At 46.6% G+C, this 23502-nt stretch overlaps 1 protein-coding gene across 1 annotated transcript in view; it reads right to left on the bottom strand.

Moving 5' to 3' along the window:
• CD2AP (CD2 associated protein) overlaps positions 1-23502 on the bottom strand; it is a 597230-nt gene that overhangs the window by 354952 nt on the left and 218776 nt on the right. The window contains exon 5 of the mRNA XM_085610578.1: positions 6521-6641. Coding sequence (XP_085466704.1) covers positions 6521-6641 — 121 coding nt within the window. The remainder of the gene's footprint in view (positions 1-6520; positions 6642-23502) is intronic.

The following is a 23502-nucleotide window of genomic DNA, read 5'->3' as shown; positions in this document are numbered from 1 at the left end:
CCCGTTAAAAGGGGAGTTCAGTAGGTTGTTTTGCACTTCTGGCTCGAATCCTTAGATCCGCAGTCATGCGTGTCTTCTTTCTGTGATGCCAATTATGTCTGCTTGATGTTTCTGCGGCATCTAGGGCAGATTATAAGCATGGATTTGCTATTTCTTCCCCCCTTCTAAGTGGCTTGCTCATCTTTGGTATTGTTCTGGTAGTTGTTTCAGTAGATCTCCTACCTCCTCCCAATGTTGGTATGTATGTCATTGGAATTGGCGATGCGCCATTGCTTTGCAGCACTTCTCTCGACCTTTCTCCCCACAAGATCCATTCTTTTGCTTTCCTTGTCCGGTGGTGGACCAGTAGTGGTAGGGACATTAGCCTTTTACCTGGCTGTGGCTGTTATGATGGAGTCTGCAGTGACTGACCCTTTGATGTAAATAGGGTCTTTGGAGGAGAGTGTTTATATGTCTTCTCTCCCCGAGGAGTGACTGCCTTACCTGTGGCAGGCTCCTTAAATGCTTCTTTTCCTTGGTCTAGCACATATGGCAACATAGGAAGAAATTGGTTCCTTGATTGTATAGGCATTAATATTATTTCGAGCAAAAAACATCATTTGTGGTTTCATTTCTGATGGGAACATCCAAATCTCTTTCCGCAAAACCCACCCTTCGTCTCCTACACTGGCTGTCGCCAAAGAGCGAATTAGCTTTAAATCGCTCTGCATTGTCCATAAATCCCTACAGGGGATACGCCCTCCCTTGATCTCAGCCATAGTTCACCCATACAAAGCAAGGAGAAAGCTTTGCTCGGATGACCTCCAGCTTATCGAGACCCCCAGAATCAAATGAGCCAGAAGTGGCGGTAGACTTCTCTTTGAATGCAGGCAGACTTTGGAACGCCCTTCCGCTCCCCCTCCGGAAAGAGTCTAGTCATGGCGTCTTCAGGAAACCACTCAAAACCTTTCTAATCCCTTAAATTAATTTATTCTGTCTTGTCCACCCGTTCTCTAGTCACGCCTAGTGTTGGGAGGCCTCCGGGTAGCCATGCGCTTTACAAATGTCCCTTTCATTTCATTTCTTCCAGGTGTACCCCATAGGTTTCTGCAGCTTTCCTGATGACCTGGTTGTACATACCATTGTCGCATGGTGGTGAAGGTTTCGAAGGATAGGTGTTGACAGCTTCCTCTGGGGAGTCTGTGTCGAAGTCTTGCCATTGTAGGTCTTGAATCTCGGAGGTTTCAGATTCCAGGTAGGTTTGTTCTTCTTCCTCGAAAAAGAACTCCTCCGGTTCTTCTAAAGATTCTGGCGTCAGTGGAGGTTCTAACTCCGACTATCTTTTACTTTGAGATTTTCAGCGGTATCTTGAATTGCTACAAGCGCTCGTCGAAATCCTTTTTACGTTGCACAATAAAGCCCCATTCCTGCCTCCAGTCTCTTCCTTTTCTTCTCGATATCCGAAGCGTGCGTTTCGGCATCGAGAATTTCTGCTATTCGTTCTGCGGCTGACGGTGCCTTTTCCATCGATGCGGGTGTCGGGCCCTGCTTTTCGCGTTTCGCCCTCTCTTGCTTCGACGTTGATGCATCTCTTGCCCATCTTTCGACATCTTGGATTTTTCAAGGGTCTTAGCCGTTATGTAGTCTTTGTCGAAGGATCCTAAGGAGTGTTTCTTTTGTGATGCAATTGTGGATGTCGAGTGCTTTGATGATGCTGCTCCCTTCGAGGCCCTTGAGTCAGTTTTTCTGAACTCGTTTACTTTCTTAAAGGACGAGAACTCTTACCGCTCAAAGTTTTCTTTTCGACTTCAACAACTTTGATGCCAATGTCTGTTTCGCCTTCTGGACCTTCAGCGACATGGACCTCTTCCTCAATCGAGGTCCCACGTCTCGTAGCAATGGTGCTGCACTCTGGCCCTGCATGTTGTAGTTGGCTCTTCTCCATCTCTCTTACCCACAACGTCTTTGGGGTGAACGCCGAACATGCGTTGCAATCTTCACTTACGTGATCCACCGGTAAGCAGATGTTGCAGACTGGATGCTGGTCCTTCTGGGTCTATTTATGACAACAATTTTGGAAAAACTTGAATGGCGTCTTGTCCATTGCCACACACAGGGAGCCCCTGCATGCACATTATCCCTTAAATAGTCGATGAGGTTGTTGTTTCCACTGTCGTCGTTTGACCCCTCGATTCGAAGACCGGTACCTTTGTGAGACCAGCCTCGTGGCTTGGGCCCTCCCGACCAGCAAGTTACACTCCAACCACGCCGAACCTCGTGGGCACGGCCTCCCGGCTTCCGTGGACCAACATCCCGAGGGCCGACCAGATCCCCAACGCGCATGCCCGGCCGAGGGAGAACGAAACCCCCCCCCCCCCCAAACCAGACCGAGAGGCGCCGACCCTGTCACACCTCTGGTCTCTCCCCCGAGGGAGGTTTCGATCGACCACTAGGCCCCCGGTGAGCGGGCGCCTCGCCTGCTGGGTGTCTGGAGTCCCTCCCAGACCCACCTGAACAGATCAAGGGGCCGAGCGACAGGAAACGCCGACACACCGCCCCCAGGCACCAGACCCCTCTCCGCGAGGACTCCGGACTTCAAAGAGGAGGGGGAGTATAACAAGGGGTGATGAAGGGACGAGAGGCAGAGAAGATCTGGACTGACGAGAGCCTGCGGACTTGGTCGCGGCTCGATAGCTCCCCGAACAGAAGAACGCTCCCCGAACTCTGAACCATCTGAGCCCTGCTGACGCTGTCGCGGCTCCCCGAACTCTGAACCATCTGAGCCCTGCTGACGCTGTCGCGGCTCCCCGAACTCTGAACCATCTGAGCCCTGCTGATGCCGTCGCGGCTCCCCGAACTACGAACCTCCGGTGCCTGCTGAGTGACTCGCGGCCCGCTCCTCCAAGAGAAACGGCAGAGATTGCCGAGAGAAGCAACATCTCCTCAGCCCGAGGATTGAGAGCTGTGCGCCGGATACCTCGCAGAGACACTGATTCAAAGACTGTCCCGCTACCCCTTTTCCCTCATCACGAGATCACTGCCGCTTGCGGCCATAATTCTGCACCTGCCTTCCGGATCATAAAGATCCCTGACAACTACTGATAAACGTCTATTGTCTTACAAACGAATTACTGTGTGGTGTCACTCTATCCGCAGAAGGAAGAAGCCTAGTGTGTGCGATCCTAGGTGCGAGACCCTTCCAGGAAGGGCCTCCCTGCTCTTGCTCGGCCTAACTCTGGGAAAGGTGGGCCTCAGGGTGGTCAGGAACACATTCCGCAGCCTCCCCGGGGAACGCCTTCCAACAACCTTGAATTGTCGTTCTTGATGTTTTTTCGCTATTTTTCGATGATTCGTCGCTCCAAATCCTGGAGCTCTTTTCTGTTTCGATCCAGACCCAACTGCGGAAAAAAATAATCTGAAGAAGGCGACCAAAGGTGGGAGCTTCAAGAGGAAGCACGTCAACGTCACAGAACGACACCAAATGGTGGGATGTCGACACCCACTATCAAACAAAAAAACTGACAAATACAACAATTCCGGACCCAACCACTAGATGGCGGAATAATGCACAGCATGTGAATCCAGAATAAGGATTTACGCTGTAAAACTGGCGCTTATTTCTGCTATTGAATCTGTACTGGTTGACGGGTGTCTGGAGATGGAGGGGAAGATGAAGGGGAGCTGAATGTTCACAATTGTTGCATTATTATGCGGTCAATGGGGTTCTACTCCAGACTTGCTGTATGGTACTTTTATTTGCTCTTGTTGCACTGTTATATATATACACACACACACACACACACACACACGTGTGTGTGTGTGCCTGGTTTGCGCTAACGTACACGTATTCTCATCACTGTCCCTTTCCCCACACTCCTACATGAACACACTAAATAGCCATCTCATTGTTTCTTATTCTGCCTCAGTCACATCTCAAACAATCTCAGGCGCACTTATCAATACAGTCTCACACACAGACACTGTCTTTAATCGACAAATAATCTCATCACACAAATACTCTTGTACTCACTCAAGTGCTCTCTCGCCTAAGTCAAACATATTGCCCCACCCTCATACAAAACACTTATTTCCACTTCTCAAATTTCTACCTCATACTCCGAGACACTCTAAAAAAATCTCTCTCTCAAACAAACACACCTTCTCTTGTCTCAATCTCCCTCCTGACATTTCTTATTCCATTTACCGGTCTTAGAAATAGACTGCTTTGAAACCCATTATGCTATGTCTGTTTGAACCACAGACCCTTACATATAAACATACTCAATGAACTATGAATCTAATTTGAACAAAATCCCAAAAAGTGGCCATGTTCTCTCTAAACATGAGCACTATATGCACACAAAAACATTCTCTGCTTCTCTCCTACCTTCCTTTCACTCTTTAAACACCAAACTCGCATTACATTCTCTGTCTATCTCTCACACATTCACAGACATCTCTCTCCATTGTTAGCCATCTTCAAAGAGAGCTGCAGGGCAATGGGTGTGTCACACTGTTTGGCTCTCTCCTTCAGACATACAACACACACTAACAGCTCACACACTTACATCCTGTACCTCTTACCCACTCTGTGTCCCTTTCCTTTACACTCTTGTAAATAAGTTTATCTTGTGTGCACATATATAAATGTTCATATAACTCTCCCATTTATCTTCCTCTTTGGTGCATACCCTCTGCCTTGCACACAGTGGCTCTCTATCCCTCTTTTGCTCTGACACACACACTTGCTCTCTTAGACACGCGCACATACTACTCCTCTCCATTTCCCCCCACTTGTGCATACACACATACGGAAACTACTTTTTTTATCTGTACTTTTCATTCTACCCCACTGTCACGCAGATGCACAAATATATGGTAACCCACAACTGCTACGTTTCTCCCCTGCACATTCACACAGAGTATCACACAAAGGCATACGATCCGTCTCTGTGACAAGATTGTCACATATGCTCTCTCTCCCTCACTAATACAGTCGCACAAGACGTTCAAACATTACCTCCCCCTCACTAGCTCGTTTTCTTTCAATCTTTGATACATACTCTATTCCTGCCTCTCTCTCTCTCTCTCTCTCTCTCACACACACACACACACACACACACACACACAATATTCCTTCATCATCTAATCCGCTTGTTTTCTCTCATTCACCTGACCGGCTGGCATGTAGGCCTATGTACTTAATGAAGAGTAGAATCTCGTGACCCATGTTGTTGTGTTTGTTTAAATCACAGGTCACTGCATATCAGCATAAGTTGGGCAATATTGTTCAACACCAGACATAATTCAATCAAGTGCCCTTTTCGCTTTCTACACCTTTTTTTCTCTCCATAGGCAGCATCAGTAAACAAACATACTCAGCCACTGCCCTTCCTCCCTTTTTGTCTCAGTCTTTGCGTGTGTCACACACACAAATACCATTTCTTTCTCTCCCCACACACATACACTCTTGTGGACCATACCAAAAACATATAGTGGGGTTTTTAAGCACGCCCTTTGCTTACCATTAGTTGGCTTTCTGATCACTCTTATTTGCTTGCTTCATACACAATGGCTTTCCTTGTTCTTCGTGTGTTTGTCCCTTCCCTGGAGCATAGCTTCTTTACCTTCTTTTTGACTGGATGACTGCTAACCTTCTACTGTTCACATTTAAAGCACTGAAAGGGTGTGTGGGTAAATTGTCTTGCTCTCTTTTGTGCTTCTCTGCCCCCAAAAATACACCCCCAACTGCATAGTCTGATTTGCTCCACAGTCCCAAACATGCTCTCTTGCTGGTGTGCCTATTCTCCTGTTGCAATACGTTCCTCCGCATTGTGCACTATGTTCCCTTCTCTTCCACATCCTGCAGATCTCCCAACAAATGCAGTATATAACAAAAGTCATTTTTAATATTTTCGGTAGTCCCAGCAGCTATCATTCGCTGCCAGGACTTTTCACTTTCATAAAGCGCTTTCAGAGGAGTACAAATTCATTTTTTATTTACTGTTCCTAGTGGCATGTGCTACACTGAATCAGAAAATATAATAAATACAAGGGTTCCAAGGTCATGACGGGTATGCAAGTCTACACGCCTATGGAATGACAGCTGCCAACAGCGTCATGACGGTTGCTTGCTTTATCTCACCTTTTTCTTTTTTGTTTGTGGCAATGCTGCACAGCATCACCAAAAGATATTGGCAATACAAACTGCTCACAAAAGTAAGACTTGTTGGCTCTGCCAATGTTTGTTGCAAATACATTTCTCCAACTGTGAAGTTCATCCTCTTTTTTGTTACTTAGCTTATATGGGTTTGCGGGGAAGAGAATCTGGATTACACTGAGGAAATCCAGTAGAAGGCTTTTGCTGCTGAGTAACAGCTAACAACACACATGAGGAAGAAGCATGTGAGCAGAGAGGAGGAATGCCACTTGAACCAAGGCAAGATGGGATACATACCTAGCCGGTATGGTTTTGAAAAGGGGAACATACAAATTTACCTAAGAGAATAATACTACATTAGTACACACACTATTACTTCACCTGAATCGTCAAGGTCTTCTTGTGTTTCAAAGTCATCTATCAGCTCAATCTCTTTTACAAAATTTGACGGAAACAATCCACTCTTCCCATTAAATGTTCCGCTCCACCAGCCTTCTTCTACCTACAAGAAGGAAAAACAGGATTTGTAAATTTCACCACCTCAAAATACAACTATTTAGAGTGCACAAGCTTAGAAATGCACACGCAATATAGAGTCAATATTTCATAATAAGCGCATGTAGGTAAAGTTAGAACGTCTCAAACATCAAGTAAATCACTGCCAAAACACTTTGGCCATCATTACCAGTTACCTGACAAATGGGCCAGATTTACCCACTCAAAGAGTTACTGATACCAGAGGTTGGGGGCTATGGGGGCGTGTGGAGGGGGGAGTCGGGGAGACGGGAACTTGCAGTTACTGTAGGGATGGGGAAAAAACGACTCGGTTAGAGTTAAACCCCTGAGTCTTCTGTTTACTGTTCAGCTGTGTTCCGTTGTTGTTAACGACCCCATCAGAATTAAGAGGTCACTCATAATGAGCACTTCTGGCATGGTCCTAAACTGGTTATAAAAATACATTTAAACACAAATGGTCCTGCAATAAAAAACAAGCATTGAAAATACAATAGGTCTCGCCTTTGATTAAGTTAAAGCCATTTGCTTTGCTAATGGTATTGTATAGCAAAGCAAATGGCTTTAACTTTATAAAAGGCGAGACCTATTGCATTTTTAATGCTTGTTCATGACAGTTCCCACTCTGGAAACACGTTAAACAAGACTTCTGCAAAGATCAGGAGTAAGTAAAGTAAGTTGGGTAGAGGATGAAGCCTTACGGCTAGAGCGGTCGACCTCGAAGCTGGGGAACGGGGCTCGAGTCTCGGAAACGATGCTCAAAATCCTGTGATTCTGGGCAAATCACTTAATCTACCCCCGCCTTACAAAAATGAATGTCATTCTGTAACAAAACTGTTGCTCATGTAAAGCGCTCCGATACACTATGTCTCGGGTCTAGTTCGCACTATATAAAACTAAAAAAAAAAAAGTATGTTTCCTGGGGGAAGGGAATGTTCTAACTTTGGAAACGGTTATTCTACCATATAAATTCGATTCTTTGTAGAGAAAAAAAAAATAATAAAATCGGTTTTGAAAAAAGTGCAAAACACACTGTGAACCCCTTCTTCGCATATGTTATTAGACTTGTGAAACGAGGCTAAGGGGCTATGCCTGGAAAGCTACCAATGCATAGATCTGTAAATAAGAGTAAATTAAAAAGACAATGCTGACTTAACCTGCTCAACTAGATTAGCTCATTTTGAAAGTGACTTGCATACATTGTAAGATGCTTGTATTGGGTTTGAGAATTTCTCATGGATATTAAAGCTCACACCGTCCTAATTTTTTAACACTGACCTTTATCAACAATGAACAATAAATGGTAAAGAGCAACCTCACAACCCACTGCCCCGGTTTAAGTTAAGGACATCGGTTAACTTTGACATGAAGGACGATGGGGAAAAAATGTGCAAGTGCGTGACAGAAAGTCCATTTAAAAAAAGCTTGTACTGTAGCATAATATAGTTTTTGCCACTGGACTATACAGCGCAGTGGGCTAAACAAGGGCAGTTCTATACATTTGAAACCACTCGTGGATTCAACATGCCACAGTGAGCTTGTGAGGCTGTAGAGCAGCACCTGTCTTGATGCACCCCAATTAAAGCAGCGCCTTTGTAACCAAGCATCTACTCTCATAACTTGGCACTATCAGGAAATCTCACTTTTAGGTTGCCCTCATAAGAACCAACGTTTAAAGAGCAATAACACCACTAGTGCGGCATGCAGCACTATACAAAACAAAATAATGCTGGTCATTGTGTTGTAAGCCACCGAAAGATGAGTCTATGAATGTCTGGATAAGGGGTCTGCAGAGAATTACGACTGCGTCCTCAAAGACATCACCTGCTCACATGGTACATTCACAAGTGTTCACAATTGTGAGCACAGGGATATTTTCGTGTTAATAATGTAACCTGCTGCTGTGTGGGCTCGCAGACACCCGTCGTGATGCGCAAGCTGCCTTCATCTGCTGAAGGACCGCATCGGCACCAAACATGGGATGACATGGGAAGCTGCCATGAATGTACAAGCCACTGATTCAAAGAAAGTGACTTCAGAAAACCAGACTACCATGCACGGCTGCTGGTATAAAAGGGTCTTTATTTTTCACCATCTGCGTCCCCCCAACTGTGTGCAACAGAGATTCGGTATATGCAAACTGGCATATACCAATGAACAAGCATCCGAGATTTACTCTCTAATACAAGAAGTCAAAACGTTTGATGTGCAGGGTAACACCCTTCAACAACAACTTAAACAACTCGAATTTCTAACTAGGAGACAACTTAACCAACGCCTTCATGCCTCTACACTTGTACAGTATCATTGTGCTAAAAGAATTCCCAGAGGGTTAAGACTATCCATTAAACCTATGCTATTCAGATTTCATCTAAAAAAGGATTTTATGGATCGATGGTATGCCGTTTTGAACAAATGTTCACTAGATCTTATCCTATTACTTATTGAAGAACTTGCAGTAGTTATTCAAGAAATACCAGAAGAAATCAAAGTCATCCGAACTGATATTGAAACCAGGATGAACGTGTAAGATTGGAAGAAAGTTCTAGAAGAAATGAACACTAAATTAGACAACTACTCCAAAGGAGGGTAAACTAAGAAAATATAAAAGAGACACGTTGGACTATAAATTGAACGAGGTATACACTTGGGCGGAGGTATACGCCCAAAGAAGAGTATTTTTCAAGAAAAATCCCAATGTATCATCTGAGGAAAGTTTGGCAACAGAAGCAGATACCAATACTAACAGACCACCGCCACACATTGAAAAAACTTGGGACAAAAACCACACAGCACCTACGGGAGAAACAGAAGTATATCCTTCAACATCAAGGTCTTTATTAGCCCAGGCAACAGACAGCAGCCAACCCCCAGGCAAAACAGGAGGAAAACCAGGAGAAGTAAAAGAAAAGTCGCGACAAAATCTGAGAAGCCAGAAAACAACTTAATAGTCAACATCTCCACTAAAGAATTAACCACTCATCAAATTAAGATCTTAAATAAAGGTTTCGGATTTGTTCCAACATACCAAACAAATGCTCTAGAGAATGAAATTACGTTATCTAAGACGTAGGATCCGCATAAATTTGAATATTTCTTTTCTACATTAAACATTCCTGAGTCGGATCACTTGGAAAGAGAATTTGAGGAGTTCAAACGGAGATCTACTTTTCAAGCTCCCATATCGCATAAAATCCTAGATGCATTTGAAAATCAGGTCAAAAAAGACCTTTCTAAAATAAATGTCAAACGAGTCAAACATACCAATTACACTAAACAAGAGCATTTTACCCTAAAAACTCTTATAAATGATGCCGATATCACCATAAAAAAGGCAGATAAGGGAGGAGCAATTGTTATCATGGACCAGGTATTTTACAGACGGAAGGTACAAGAACACATTTCGGATTCTACCACTTATCTTCTATTAGAAGGGAATCCCACAGAACAATTGAAAGCTACGCTGAACATCATTCTAAACAAAGCCATTGATATGGGATGGATCACGAACAACACTCGTCTGTTTCTGACAAAAGAGGATCCAAATCGACCAGGATTATATATGCTACCAAAGATCCATAAAGATCTTTATGACCCACCATTCAGATCTATAGTCACAGGGTGCGGGACCATTTTTGAACCAATTGGACAGTACATAGATCATTTCCTACAACCATTTGTTCAAGAACAGGCATCTTATATTAAGGACACCACACATGTTTTGCAAAAGCTACATATGATACAGATTACTAACAACACTCTTTGTACTTTGGACGTCAAATCGTTGTACACCTCCATTCCACATTTAGGAGGAATGGAGGCAGTGGAATGGGCACTACTGAAACAATTTACAGTAAGGGCAGAAAGTTTTTTTTACTGGAAATGCTCCATTTTTGCTTGCACCATAGTTATTTTGAGTGGGACAATCAATACTATCTACAATTGAAGGGTACTTCAATGTGTTTTGCGGGAGCACCCGCGGATGCTAATACCTATTTTGGCTCACTTTGAAAAACACAACATATACAACGACAATGAATGGATGGACAACCTTTTGCTGTATGGCAGATATATAGATGATATTTTTATATTATGGAATAACAATCGAGAACTTCTGGAGAAAAAGATAGTTCAGTTGAATCTAAAAGACGAACATATACAATTTACCAAAACAATTCACAATAAATCATTACCGTTTTTGGATGTACTAGTGACCGTAGAAAAAGGAATGATTTTTACTGAAGTATATCACAAACCTACAGATAAGAACAATGCTTTACTGTTTACAAGTTTCCATTCACAAAATCTGTTATACAATCTTCCACAGTTTTTACGAGCAAAAAGGATCTGTTCAACTGAACAAATGTTACAAAAAAACATCATCATCTTGAAAAATCGGTATCTGTCCAAAGCATATCCAGAGTACATTCTTAAAGAAGCAATTCAAAAAACAGAACACAGAACACGGGAAAATCTTCAGTGCTCAACCGAAAAAGAAACTGACTAGACAAGTCTTTGTATCCAAATACTCTACAAGGTCCAGACAAATCAAAAAGAGTATTAATACAAGATGGGAGATTTTGCAAAATGAAGAAGAATTCAAAGATCTATTCAATGAGAAACCTTTATTTGTCTACAAAAGATCAAGGAATCTAAAAGAGATGCTCACCTCCACTCCGATGACTAACACCACAGAATTTAAAGGTAATTACCGCTGCCAGAATTGCGTGCATTGCAATAATGTAATAAGTGGAAATGAAGTACATCACCCATCAACCGGTGAAACGATTAAATTGAGACATAATGCAAACTGCAATTCTATGAACTTGATTTATGCCATAAAGTGTCCGTGCGGACTTCTTTATATAGGCAAGACCGAGAGGAAAATCAAGACTCGTATCTCGGAACATAAAAGTACTATTCGCAATGCAAACATAAAGAGCAGTCTGGCAGTTCATTGGATTAAATTCAAACACTATATCACAATTCAAATTTCAAGTCATAGAACAAGTGGTCCCAGCTCCTGGTAGAAATTTAACCAAAACACTCTTACAGAGAGAAATTTTTTGGATAAGAAGGCTAACTGCCCAAGATCCCAAGGGGATCAATGATAAAGTCGAGTTAGGATGTTATCTATAACCCGATATACTCTACTATGTTAGAGGCCATGTAGACTCATTCTATACATCAGTGATCTTTTCGTATACGATGCATTAGAAATTTGAAGTATGCCAAATGCATCACAGTAATTTCCAAAATGTCATTATTTTGCCTCTTAATCCTCCTTTGTTCCTGTATATTTTCACGTTTTTTATTTTTTTTCTCACTCTTCTGATTTACATTCTTTTTCAGCATTTACATCAACCACATTTTTTTGCACCGCCCAATTATTGTCGAGTGTTCATTTGGACTAGTTTTAGTTTGTTATCCCTACGCGTTTTAGTCATTAGAATTTCCGTAAGGGTACCTAGATTAGAGTTACCTTGGCTTCCCATTCAAAGATGGCGTGAAAGCAGTCGAGTGAATAGTGAGGAGTAGTCCGTTTTTAGGTCTCGGCTCGAAGGCTGCGCTTGCGCAGTCTCGATCCGAGATTTAATGACTTGGAGAAGAGGGGCATGAACCCGCCCCTCTTCTCCCCTGTTCTCCATTGGCTGGCCTCTTGAATGCTGGCCAGCCATTGGAGAAGAGGTCCGTCACTCCGATCAGGCACCGTCCTTTTCGGATTCGGGGGCGCGTTTTTTTCAACAAATCTAATTATCTCCTCCAGCCAATGGCAAGAGGAGAACACGCCCCCGAATCCGAAACCGCCGCTGCCTTTCTCCGAGGCATTTCTGCTTCGCCTCGGAGAAAGGCAGTGGTGTGCTCGTCCTCCTCTCCCCCTTATTTCCGGAATGCACGCTTGACTATTTTAAAATAATTTTCAGGATTTTTGTATATGCAAGTGGTGCTTATCTCTCGGAATGCGTTTAAATGAAGTGTGGGAATACCTGTTGGTGGGAACTTACAGGGAATGTGCTTTCGTCAGTACGTTTGTTATACAGGGAACACTTATTCTACTTGTTTCAATTGCCGTGTTGTCCTCCGGTGGTCCCGTTACCAGAGAAAGTCCTCCTCCCGCCGACACCGAAGAGGAACCTTCTAGAATGGGCGTCTGTAGGCGTTCCACACAGTCCCTAAACTGACCGATGCAATGGCAGCTGTTCTTGCTTTTCCTTCCCGGTGTCTGCAGGCGTTTTAATACGAAACCACGGCTTATGGCACCCTCACATGGTAAGTAAGACACCAAACACAAGTTTACCCATGGAATATTGCCTCCCCTCTTAACTAGTGAGTCATCTGTGACTTACAGGGATGTTCTGCTCTTTGACTGGTGTTGGGCGCCAATACAGAGCGCAGTGTAGCAGCAGGTGAGCTCACCTCGCTCTATCCCTGGCCACGCTTAAAAGGTTGGGTTTGGCAACACTATTAAAAAATATTCTACAGTTTTACAAAAACTATCGTGTAGACCGAGGTTTTCTTTAGTACTCTTTCCGTGTCATTCATACTATGGTTCCTCTAATTTACCATGCGGGTTGCCGACGTACTGACCCTCGCCTCGCGCTTCCTTCTCTCGATGCATATTTAGTCACGTGATGAGGGTTGTGCAGAATTCTTCCGGGTGGTGGTGTGAGTTGGGGAGCCCGGAAGCGGTGGGGTTCGAAAGGTTTGGGGCTCTTCAGCAACTGGTTGACGGTAGTAAACATGGTGCTGGTTATGGCGTATGGTAGTTTGGTAAGGAAAGAAGAAAATAGTGGGGTATTGCAATGCTTGAAAGTTCTTTTCAGAGGAAGAGTGGGTTTTGTAGGTGGATGCACAACATTGTAAAGGCGTTAGTGTGAGGGAGGGTTTCTCTTCTAGAGATGTGTGTCATTAAATTGGGGAATAGTGGAATGAGGTGGTAACGAAGTCAAGTATGTATAGTTTGAGAAATGTGATTGTAAAGGTTAAGGAGTATGAACAGGATTAAGGGATTACCTAGCATGTTATCTGTGCTCAATCAGAGAACGAGTAGCGCAATGTTGAGCTTTTGTACTTCTTGTAATGGAATGAACACGGTGAGGTGTATTCTCTGTCCTGCAGGAGACGATCAGTACGGCTGCTGCTTTGTGAGCCGTTGTCATTTGTAACCCGACCGTTTAAATTATTGCTTTTTAGTCTAAATCACTTTTCATTCCTTTTGGAAACATGATATTAATAGCTAAACTGCAAGTCTCATAATATTGTGCTAGGACACCCGCGAAAATATAATGAACATGAGGAGGGGCGTTCCTGCCCTGCAGGAGGCGGCCAGTAGTAATCCAAGCATGTCATGTGTAACGCCATTTATTTCTTGCTTTTTAGCCTACATTACTTTGCCTGCTTTTTTCACAAATGAAAATGTTATTATTGAAACTGCAAGTCCCATAATAATAGTGTGCTAGGACACCCACGAAACATTGGTTGGGGCTGCACTGCATTGTGTGGCCGATTAATGCTGTCAGATGTCCATGTAAATGTACAATTGTCGTATGTGTGAATGAGAGGGCTTGAGAATCATATCGATGCTTCACCACTAGCATGGCCACGGTACTTTAAAAGTGATGACTAGCCTACCTATTGGAGTTATAAAATCGTGATTACCACCTCTCCCCCGTCTAAACAAAACCCCTAACTGCTAATTAAGTACATTTGGTTACGCTACATATTTCTGTGTGGAGGAGTTCAAGTGACACTCCATATTTATGAGTGTTAAGAGAGTGTTTTTGACAATTAAATTAGTGCCTTATTAGCTATTTACATTTTAGAAAGTGAGCTAATACTATTGCATTATTTTATTTTTTTTAAATAAAGTTACAAATTCTTGCGAGGTAACTCTTAATCAGCCCTTCCTTTGCCAGTTGGTGTCATTAGAATTATTTTACAAGTAGATCTACTGTTGTTCCTGCTTGATCTGTAGTGTGTTGAAAGCATGCAACGTTTCATTCACATGAATGAGGCTTGATGACGAGTGCATTGGTAATTATCAATCCCCTGCGCAAATATGATTTACACGGGTCTAAATGACAAGTTGGTCGGAGTTTACAACGCCCAGAAATTACAGAGTGCAATAATGTCCACATCCCTGGGAAAGCATGTCGAAATTTACTTGTCGCTGTAAATGCCTGGAAAATACGAGGCAAGCTGGTTTTTGGTGCGGAAACCCAAGTTTCAGGTGCACGTTCCAACTTGCTACGCATTCTCAGGAATGTTTTTCCTTTATTCCTACTACATGTGTGCAACACCATAGCCCTTGTCCTGATTCCAACTTGCCTCAGCTATAGCGATTCCATCTACTGAGGCCTCCCAGGTTTCCTCCTACGTCGCCTGCAGGTCGTACAGAACTCGGCAGCTAGGCTTAATCATCTTCCCTCCTGTGCATCTTTCTCAACATCTGAGAGATGTACACTGGCCTCAAGTGACAAAGCGCTGCCATTTCAAGGCCCTCTTTTTGATTCATCAGGCATTCTATGAATCTGGGTCCACCTATCTTAAGGTTATGTCCTGCTTCCCCTCCCAGATCATCTTTGGCCTTTCTGGTCAAAGACTCTGACTATATTTATTTTTTAAAAAAAACAGTGATGGTGGGGGTTCGGGGGAAGGAGGGACTTGTTTAACAGCAGCAACATTTTCTGTTCTAACGTGCCTATACGGGCCTTTGTGCGCCGAAATGTTATCTTTACCGCACAGTCAGCCGTTTATTCGTACGTTTCACTATTAACAGTTCAGCGGCACAGTATGTGGGTTCCACTGTGAAGGGAATCCTGCCTTAAATTAAGCCCCGCCTCCCCATTGGATACCAGGAGCGCGGCTGGGTGCTGATTATAAAATCCCATTCCACATATAGCGCTATGACGGCCTGTTAGTAAGCACTCTGTATGGGGTGAAGTACACCCTACTGCACGTAATGAAAACACTGCAAGGAACTGTGGAGCTCCATAACCGAGTAGGGTCATAGGACAGACACTGTATGACTCGAAATATTCACTCTACGCACGATGGGGGTACTTTGCTTCTCATAATAGATAGTCGTGTGATGAGCTCCGATCCTTTCCCTACATTTCTACATTTGCAGGGACATTTAAACCCACAAGCTGTTTCTGTGTATAAAAACATCTGGGAGTCAGTTACACAGAAACCAGGTACTGGCCATATTTTTGTCAATGGTTTTTACATCTGGAGTCCAGAGCGTGCAGAGGGGGAGGGGTGTTGGAGGGGGGTTGAGGGTAATGATCACAGGGCACGGAGTTAACGACGCGGCTGTAGGTACAGGCCGCTAATTAATTTGTTACACACGTCACCCTCCTCCCCCCGATCTGATGAACTCCCCCGCCTCCCTCCTAATTCAGATACTCTCTGGCCTCAGAGCTGGAGCGCCGAAGTCCCCCCCCCAACGTTTCGTAGAGCTTGAGCAGTGTGTGCGTGATGCATACGTGTGCGTACCGTTGGGGTGCGTGTCTGTGCATTTGCAGGTTTGTGTATACACGAAAAATCTGCAAAGAGAATTATCGCGCGTTTTACCAAAAAAAGACGGGGCATATTATCAAGCATTCGGATGTAGTCATCGGATTCATGGCTACTCAATCTAACACATAAAGGCCGAGTGATTTCACAAATGCCCGCCACTGCCTGCCAGTTGTACATTTTGAACTCAGACTGCATATTGGCATCAGATGTTTGCTACCAAATCCAAACCATATGTCTTCGGACAAATACACATTCGGGTCTTGGGCAGTTCCAAAATGGGCTCTTTCTGCACATTTTTAGTTCAAGGGAGTGTCCATACTAATCTGAGAGTGATTAAGCTATTGACATTGTAAATAACAATGCCGTTTCTTTAAATGTTTAAAAAAAAAAAAATAATGTCATGAGCAATGCCAATAGCTCTAACTTGAACAATGCCGAGACCGTTGCATTGTAAATGCTTGTTCATTGTGTGGTCGGACAGACTTATATGGTAGACGCCGGAATCCATAGGAATACTTACATCGAGTGAACGAGTTGAACAGATTTCAGTTGTCCGTGTATAGATACCGGAGGGTCCCGTTGAAGGTAAGCAGGATATGAGATATCTTTGTATTAATTCAGGTTCCACTCATACATACTGGGATTACATTTCGTTTTCCAATAGTTCCGCTTTTTTCCTTGTAGCCACACCGTTCTACGTTGTACAATAGCAAGTTGGTATTCGAACGAATCTACCTTTTGAAGATTCAAGGTTAGTGCCAGCAGAATGTTCAGCTATGTTTAGAGGGTATTGATATTTTCCCTTCAAGTTTAGTAATTCTTGATATTGGCTTATTACGTTTTAGGTAGTCCATGAGAACAGATCAGTCAGGTACTTTCGTTTATACTAATGGTGACTCTTAAAAAATGTTTTCGCATATCCGCCACGTTATTCTCAGTCTTATTCTTTTAGGTATATTATTATTTTTAAGCATCATCACACAGGGTGATTGGTTTCTTTCTGGTTTCTTCATTGCAAATTGTTTAATGTTACATTTTGGCATTATTATAATTTAAAGATTAAAAGCTATGATGAGATGCATTAGTTCGTGTTACGATTGTGTATCAGTTTCTGACAACAGTGTTTCCCTGCATATTGTAATGTTCATATTATGAATATTGTTTTCAGATCGTTACCCCTGAAGAAGGGCCACTGAAAGGCCCGAAATGCATTGGGCAGGCATGAATATGATCATGGAGTGATATGTTCATTGTATTTCTGAATATAAATAAGACCTATTTTGTGATTCTAACAATAATAAATGTCAACCTGTATTTGAGTAATTTTTGACAAATTTGCTTTGATTGTTGATTTTATTTACAAATACCTGGTTTATTCTGGTAAAGCATTATTATTTTTCTAACATATGCTAAAATCAGCTATCAGGGTAAGATGCTCTGAGGGCAAGTGTTGACCTACTTGCATTATATCAATAGAAGATTTCAGGCATGTTCTGACAGCGTGCCTTCCTCAGAAGCACACCAACATTAGTAGTAGTCAAGTCTTATATATTAGTGAGTGCCCTTCTCCAATCCTATTAGTTTTCAATGACATGGTAAGCTGCCATGAATGTACAAGCCACCGATTCAAAGAAAGTGACTTCAGAAAACCAGACTACCATGCACGGCTGCTGGTATAAAAGGGTCTTTATTTTTCACCATCTGCGTCCCCCAACTGTGTGCAACAGAGATTCGGTAAAGAGCACAGAGAGGACTTGTGTGTAGGCGCGCTAATTGCTGCTCCGCGTGCTTTCAGGTTCCATTCACTTCCAGTCGCATTTTATGTCTTTACGTTTCGTGTTATTCTTTTTAGTGAGAAAAGCTCAGACAGATATCACGGAAACGAAACGTGGAAATAAACCCAGATGAATGCACATCACAGCTACAAGACACAGTGGACTGGCAGTGCAAGCCATATTATGTCCTTTCATTTGTATGATCTGCAAAAAACTAAGCAGGTCAGTGGCATGCGTGAGGACCAGCACTGATCTGCGCTGCACAATCACTTGGGGGGAGGGACAGATGTTTCACCTTGAGCCACCCACCCCCACCCATCCTTCGAAGAACTTGTTTTGGGTGACGTTTTTTTCTTCCGTTTTTTCTCAACTTTACTTTTTATGAACCTGAGCTTAATTGACCAATTGCTTCCTTGGGCAACTTCGGCCATTTCCAGAGCTAATATTTGTATGCCTTTCGCTGGATACTGTTGTGTGCGGTGGGGCATCTCTGAGAGGACCCTTACAGTACAAGCATTTGCAATGCAATAGGTCTCGCATTTATAAGCGTTTGAGCTATTGGCATTGTAAAATTACAATGCCTTTTATTTATGTTTTGGTTGTAAAACAAATAAAAGGCATTGTCATTTACAATGTTAGTAGCATAAACTCGCATAAAAGCAGTGTGCGGCGTGCAGCAGTGTGCGGCGTGCAGCAGTGTGCGGCGTGCAGCAGTGTGCGGCGTGCAGCAGTGTGCGGCGTGCAGCAGTGTGCGGCGTGCAGCAGTGTGTAATGCAGCGGCGTGCAGCAGTGTGCGGCGTGCAGCAGTGTGTAATGCAGCGGCGTGCAGCAGTGTGCGGCGCGCAGCAGTGTGAGGCGCGCAGCAGTGTGAGGCGCGCAGCAGTGTGAGGCGCGCAGCAGTGTGAGGCGCGCAGCAGTGTGAGGCGCGCAGCAGTGTGAGGCGCGCAGCAGTGTGAGGCGCGCAGCAGTGTGAGGCGCGCAGCAGTGTGAGGCGCGCAGCAGTGTGAGGCGCGCAGCAGTGTGAGGCGCGCAGCAGTGTGAGGCGCGCAGCAGTGTGAGGCGCGCAGCAGTGTGAGGCGCGCAGCAGTGTGAGGCGCGCAGCAGTGTGAGGCGCGCAGCAGTGTGAGGCGCGCAGCAGTGTGCGGCGCGCAGCAGTGTGCGGCGCGCAGCAGTGTGCGGCGCGCAGCAGTGTGCGGCGCGCAGCAGTGTGCGGCACGCAGCAGTGTGCGGCGCGCGGCGCGCAGCAGAGTGCGGCGCGCGGCGCGCAGCAGTGTGCGGCGCGCAGCAGTGTGCGGCACGCAGCAGTGTGCGGCACGCAGCAGTGTGCGGCACGCAGCAGTGTGCGGCACGCAGCAGTGTGCGGCACGCAGCAGTGTGCGGCACGCAGCAGTGTGCGGCACGCAGCAGTGTGCGGCACGCAGCAGTGTGAGGCGTGCAGCAGTGTGAGGCGTGCAGCAGTGTGAGGCGTGCAGCAGTGTGAGGCGTGCAGCAGTGTGAGGCGTGCAGCAGTGTGAGGCGTGCAGCAGTGTGAGGCGTGCAGCAGTGTGAGGCGTGCAGCAGTGTGCGCAGCAGTGTGTGGCGTGCGGTAGTGTGCGGCGTGCAGCAGTGTGCGGCGTGCAGCAGTGTGCGGCGTGCAGCAGTGTGCGGCGTGCAGCAGTGTGCGGCGTGCAGCAGTGTGCGGCGTGCAGCAGTGTGCGGCGTGCAGCAGTGTGCGGCGTGCAGCAGTGTGTAATGCAGCAGTGTGTGGCGTGCAGCAGTGTGAGGCGTGCAGCAGTGTGAGGCGTGCAGCAGTGTGAGGCGTGCAGCAGTGTGAGGCGTGCAGCAGTGTGAGGCGTGCAGCAGTGTGAGGCGTGCAGCAGTGTGAGGCGTGCAGCAGTGTGAGGCGTGCAGCAGTGTGTAATGCAGCAGTGTGCGGCGTGCAGCAGTGTGCGGCGTGCAGCAGTGTTTCGTGTAGCAGTGTGCGGCGTGCAGCAGTGTGCGGCAGTGTGCGGCAGTGTGCGGCGTGCAGCAGCGTTGTGTAGCAGCGTGAGGCGTGCAGCAATGTGCGGCGTGCAGCAGTGTGTAATGCAGCGGTGTGCGCAGCAGTGTGCGGCATGCGGCAGTGCGCGGCGTGCAGCAGTGCGCGGCATGCAGCAGTGCGCGGCATGCAGCAGTGCGCGGCATGCAGCAGTGCGCGGCATGCAGCAGTGCGCGGCATGCAGCAGTGCGCGGCATGCAGCAGTGCGCGGCATGCAGCAGTGTCGTGCAGCATGCAGCAGTGAGTAATGCAGCGGTGTGCAGTAGTGTGCAGCAGTGTGCGGCGTGCAGCAGCGTGCAGCAGCGTGCAGCAGCGTGCGGCGTGCAGCAGTGTGCAGCAGCGTTGTGTAGCAGCGTCGTGCAGCAATGTGCGGCGTGCAGCAGTGTGTAATGCAGCGGTGTGCGCAGCAGTGTGCGGCGTGCGGCAGTGCGCGGCGTGCAGCAGTGCGCGGCATGCAGCAGTGCGCGGCATGCAGCAGTGCGCTGCATGCAGCAGTGCGCGGCATGCAGCAGTGCGCGGCATGCAGCAGTGTCGTGCAGCATGCAGCAGTGAGTAATGCAGCAGTGTGCAGCAGTGTGCGGCATGCAGCAGTGTGCGCTGTGCAGCAGTGTGCGCTGTGCAGCAGTGTGCGCCGTGCAGCAGTGTTTTGTGTGGCATTGTGCGGCGTGCAGCAGTGTGCGGCGTGCAGCAGCGTGCGAGGCGTGCAGCAGCGTGCGAGGCGTGCAGCAGCGTGCGAGGCGTGCAGCAGCGTGCGAGGCGTGCAGCAGCGTGCGAGGCGTGCAGCAGCGTGCGAGGCGTGCAGCAGTGCGAGGCGTGCAGCAGTGCGAGGCGTGCAGCAGTGCGAGGCGTGCAGCAGTGTGTGGGGTGCAGCGGTGTGCAGCAGTGTGCGGCGTGCAGCAGTGTTGTGCGGCGTGCAGCAGTGAGTAGTGCAGCAGTGTGCAGCAGTGTGCGGCATGCAGCAGTGTGCGGCGTGCAGCAGTGTGTGCCGTGCAGCAGTGTGCGGCGTGCAGCAGTGTGCGGCGTGCAGCAGTGTGCGGCGTGCAGCGGCATGCAGCAATGTGTGGCGTGCAGCAGCATGAGGCGTGCAGCAGCGTGAGGCGTGCAGCAGCGTGAGGCGTGCAGCAGCGTGAGGCATGCAGCAGCGTGTAATGCAGCAGCGTGTAATGCAGCAGTGTGTAATGCAGCGGTAGTGTGCGGCGTGCAGCAGTGTGAGGCATGCAGCACTGGGTGGCGTGCAGCGGCATGCAGCAGTGTGCGGCGTGCAGCAGTGTGCGGCGTGCAGCAGTGTCGTGCAGCATGCAGCAGTGAGTAATGCAGCAGTGTGCAGCAGTGTGCGGCATGCAGCAGTGTGCGCTGTGCAGCAGTGTGCGCCGTGCAGCAGTGTGCGCCGTGCAGCAGTGTTTTGTGTGGCATTGTGCGGCGTGCAGCAGTGTGAGGCGTGCAGCAGTGTGAGGCGTGCAGCAGTGTGTAATGCAGCAGTGTGTAATGCAGCAGTGTGCGGCGTGCAGCAGTGTGCGGCGTGCAGCAGTGTGTTGTGTGGTTTGTAAACAACAAGAAAAGCGGACATCAAAGGAAGGGTGGGAGGGAACGAGCATATGGGGTGTGAGTTATAACGAAAGTTCTGGCGAAAGCAGTCTGCTGCTTTCAAGTCCGATGCCAGGTGCCAGCTCCGCGCTTGAATGCCTCACATGCACTGGCCATAAACCACATTCTTGTGCCCTTTACTAAACCTCTCTGAATGCGTGAGGCGGCGCACGCGCAGGAAGTAGCTGGTGGGAAATGGAATGCGCGTGGTTGTGCACGTAACCGCCACCTGATCCGCCTGGGAAGCCTTTGGGAGCATTTTCAGAAGCCCCTACACAAGTCTCGCTGAGCAATCGCTTACGCGATAGCCAGGCGAGACCTAAAAAACGAAGTATTGTCTGGGGCAATACGTTGTCAAAAAAGAATTGCTTGGATCGCCTACCGATGGCTGAGAAAAGCAACAATGACCTTCTCATATGGAGTTTATGGCATGGAGTTGGCTGGGGGCAGAGTGGTAAGAGGTGATGGTGCATTGAGAGCTAATGAACTCTCCAGACACAAGTCCCATGAAGAGTGCAAGGTCCCGCATGCGAAAGGTGCCTCGTCCTGTGTGGGCCCTGTGACCGCAAAGGAGGTAAGTTCACATGCCAATCGCATGACGGAGAAGAAGGCTCCTTTGGGGTCATATGGCCCAATGTCTGAGATCAGCATGCCAGCACCCCATTCATGGTATACTGCCCCAGGAAATGGCAGTCTGGCCACGAATCAGTAGCCAGGGTATGGCACTAACACCTTACAAATGCCCTTATTACAGAAAAGCAGTGTATGTCTGCCGTGAGATACGCAGTACAGGTTTTCTGTTTACAAGTGCAGTTTAAAGCACACAATCTAGCCAGGAAGAAATGTATCATCAACACGGATAGCCAACACAAACATGCATGCAAAAATACGGTCTGTTTGAAACGGTTAGCTGGTTAGCAAAGTAGATGTATGCTATCGTGGGTGCAGATTTATACCATGTTAGTGGGAATATATGCGTGCAAATGTTAACATGAGAAGGTTTTACAATCAACACCACATATAAAAAAAAAAAACTATACATCAATCAGCAGGAGTAGAGGAGACACGATAAGGGGATGGGGGAGGGGTGGGCAGAAACACAGCGAAGTGGTGTGAGGTAAGGAGAAGAAGCAACAAGGGCAAATACAAAAAAAGAAACATGGGAGGGAGGGTGTTGGGGGGAAGAGTAAAAGGGGACAGGAGTGCAGGGAAAAGAAACAGGATGGGGTAGGTGGGGAGGCCGGCCGTTGTTCTAAGAACGTGAGCGTGGAGGCCTGTTTGTGCTAACTGAGAGCCGCGCTGACTGACGTCTAAGTCGGAGACGGGGGAGGGAGGGAAATCGAAAGCACGCCGCCATGCGCGAGTGCACATCCTATTCTTATGCACGCCGCCATGCGCGTGCACATCTCTCTACATAGTGGACAGATGATGTGCACATGGGGAGTGCCTTTACTGGCGGCGAGAAAAAAAGTCCCCAGTGTATCACACCGCCAGTAAAGCATTCAATCCCCGCATGTACATCTTTTGTCTTGTTTGTCTCCCTGCGTGCACGCTGGAATCGTATCGATTCCAAAAGGCCTCTGCATGGCAGAGCAACGCATGCGCTGCTTTCGCCAGGCCAAGGCCTAAAAAAGATAGAGCAGCAGTCAGGTACAAGCAGAGGAAGTAAACCCAGTGGGAAAGAAACCAGTACTTTGGTCATGCACCATAGGAGGTACGAACACATATAGAGGAAATAAAACCAACATGTGTTAACCTAGCAAAAGTACGAAAAAAAAGAGTGACGATGTGAAGCCAACCAACTGTAAGCAACATGCGGGTATTAAGCCTCTTTAACAAAATTGCATGCACGCGACAACACATGCAATGACTCACGCGAGGCCTGCAAATTATACTCCACCTTTTACAAAATGTGCCGAGGGGACCATGAACGTTCAGCAGTAGCAGAGGGG

This window comes from Triturus cristatus, chromosome 6 (genome assembly GCF_964204655.1).
Source record: "Triturus cristatus chromosome 6, aTriCri1.1, whole genome shotgun sequence".
Classification (NCBI taxonomy): domain Eukaryota; kingdom Metazoa; phylum Chordata; class Amphibia; order Caudata; family Salamandridae; genus Triturus; species Triturus cristatus.
This window is presented reverse-complemented; position numbering and strand designations above follow the sequence as displayed.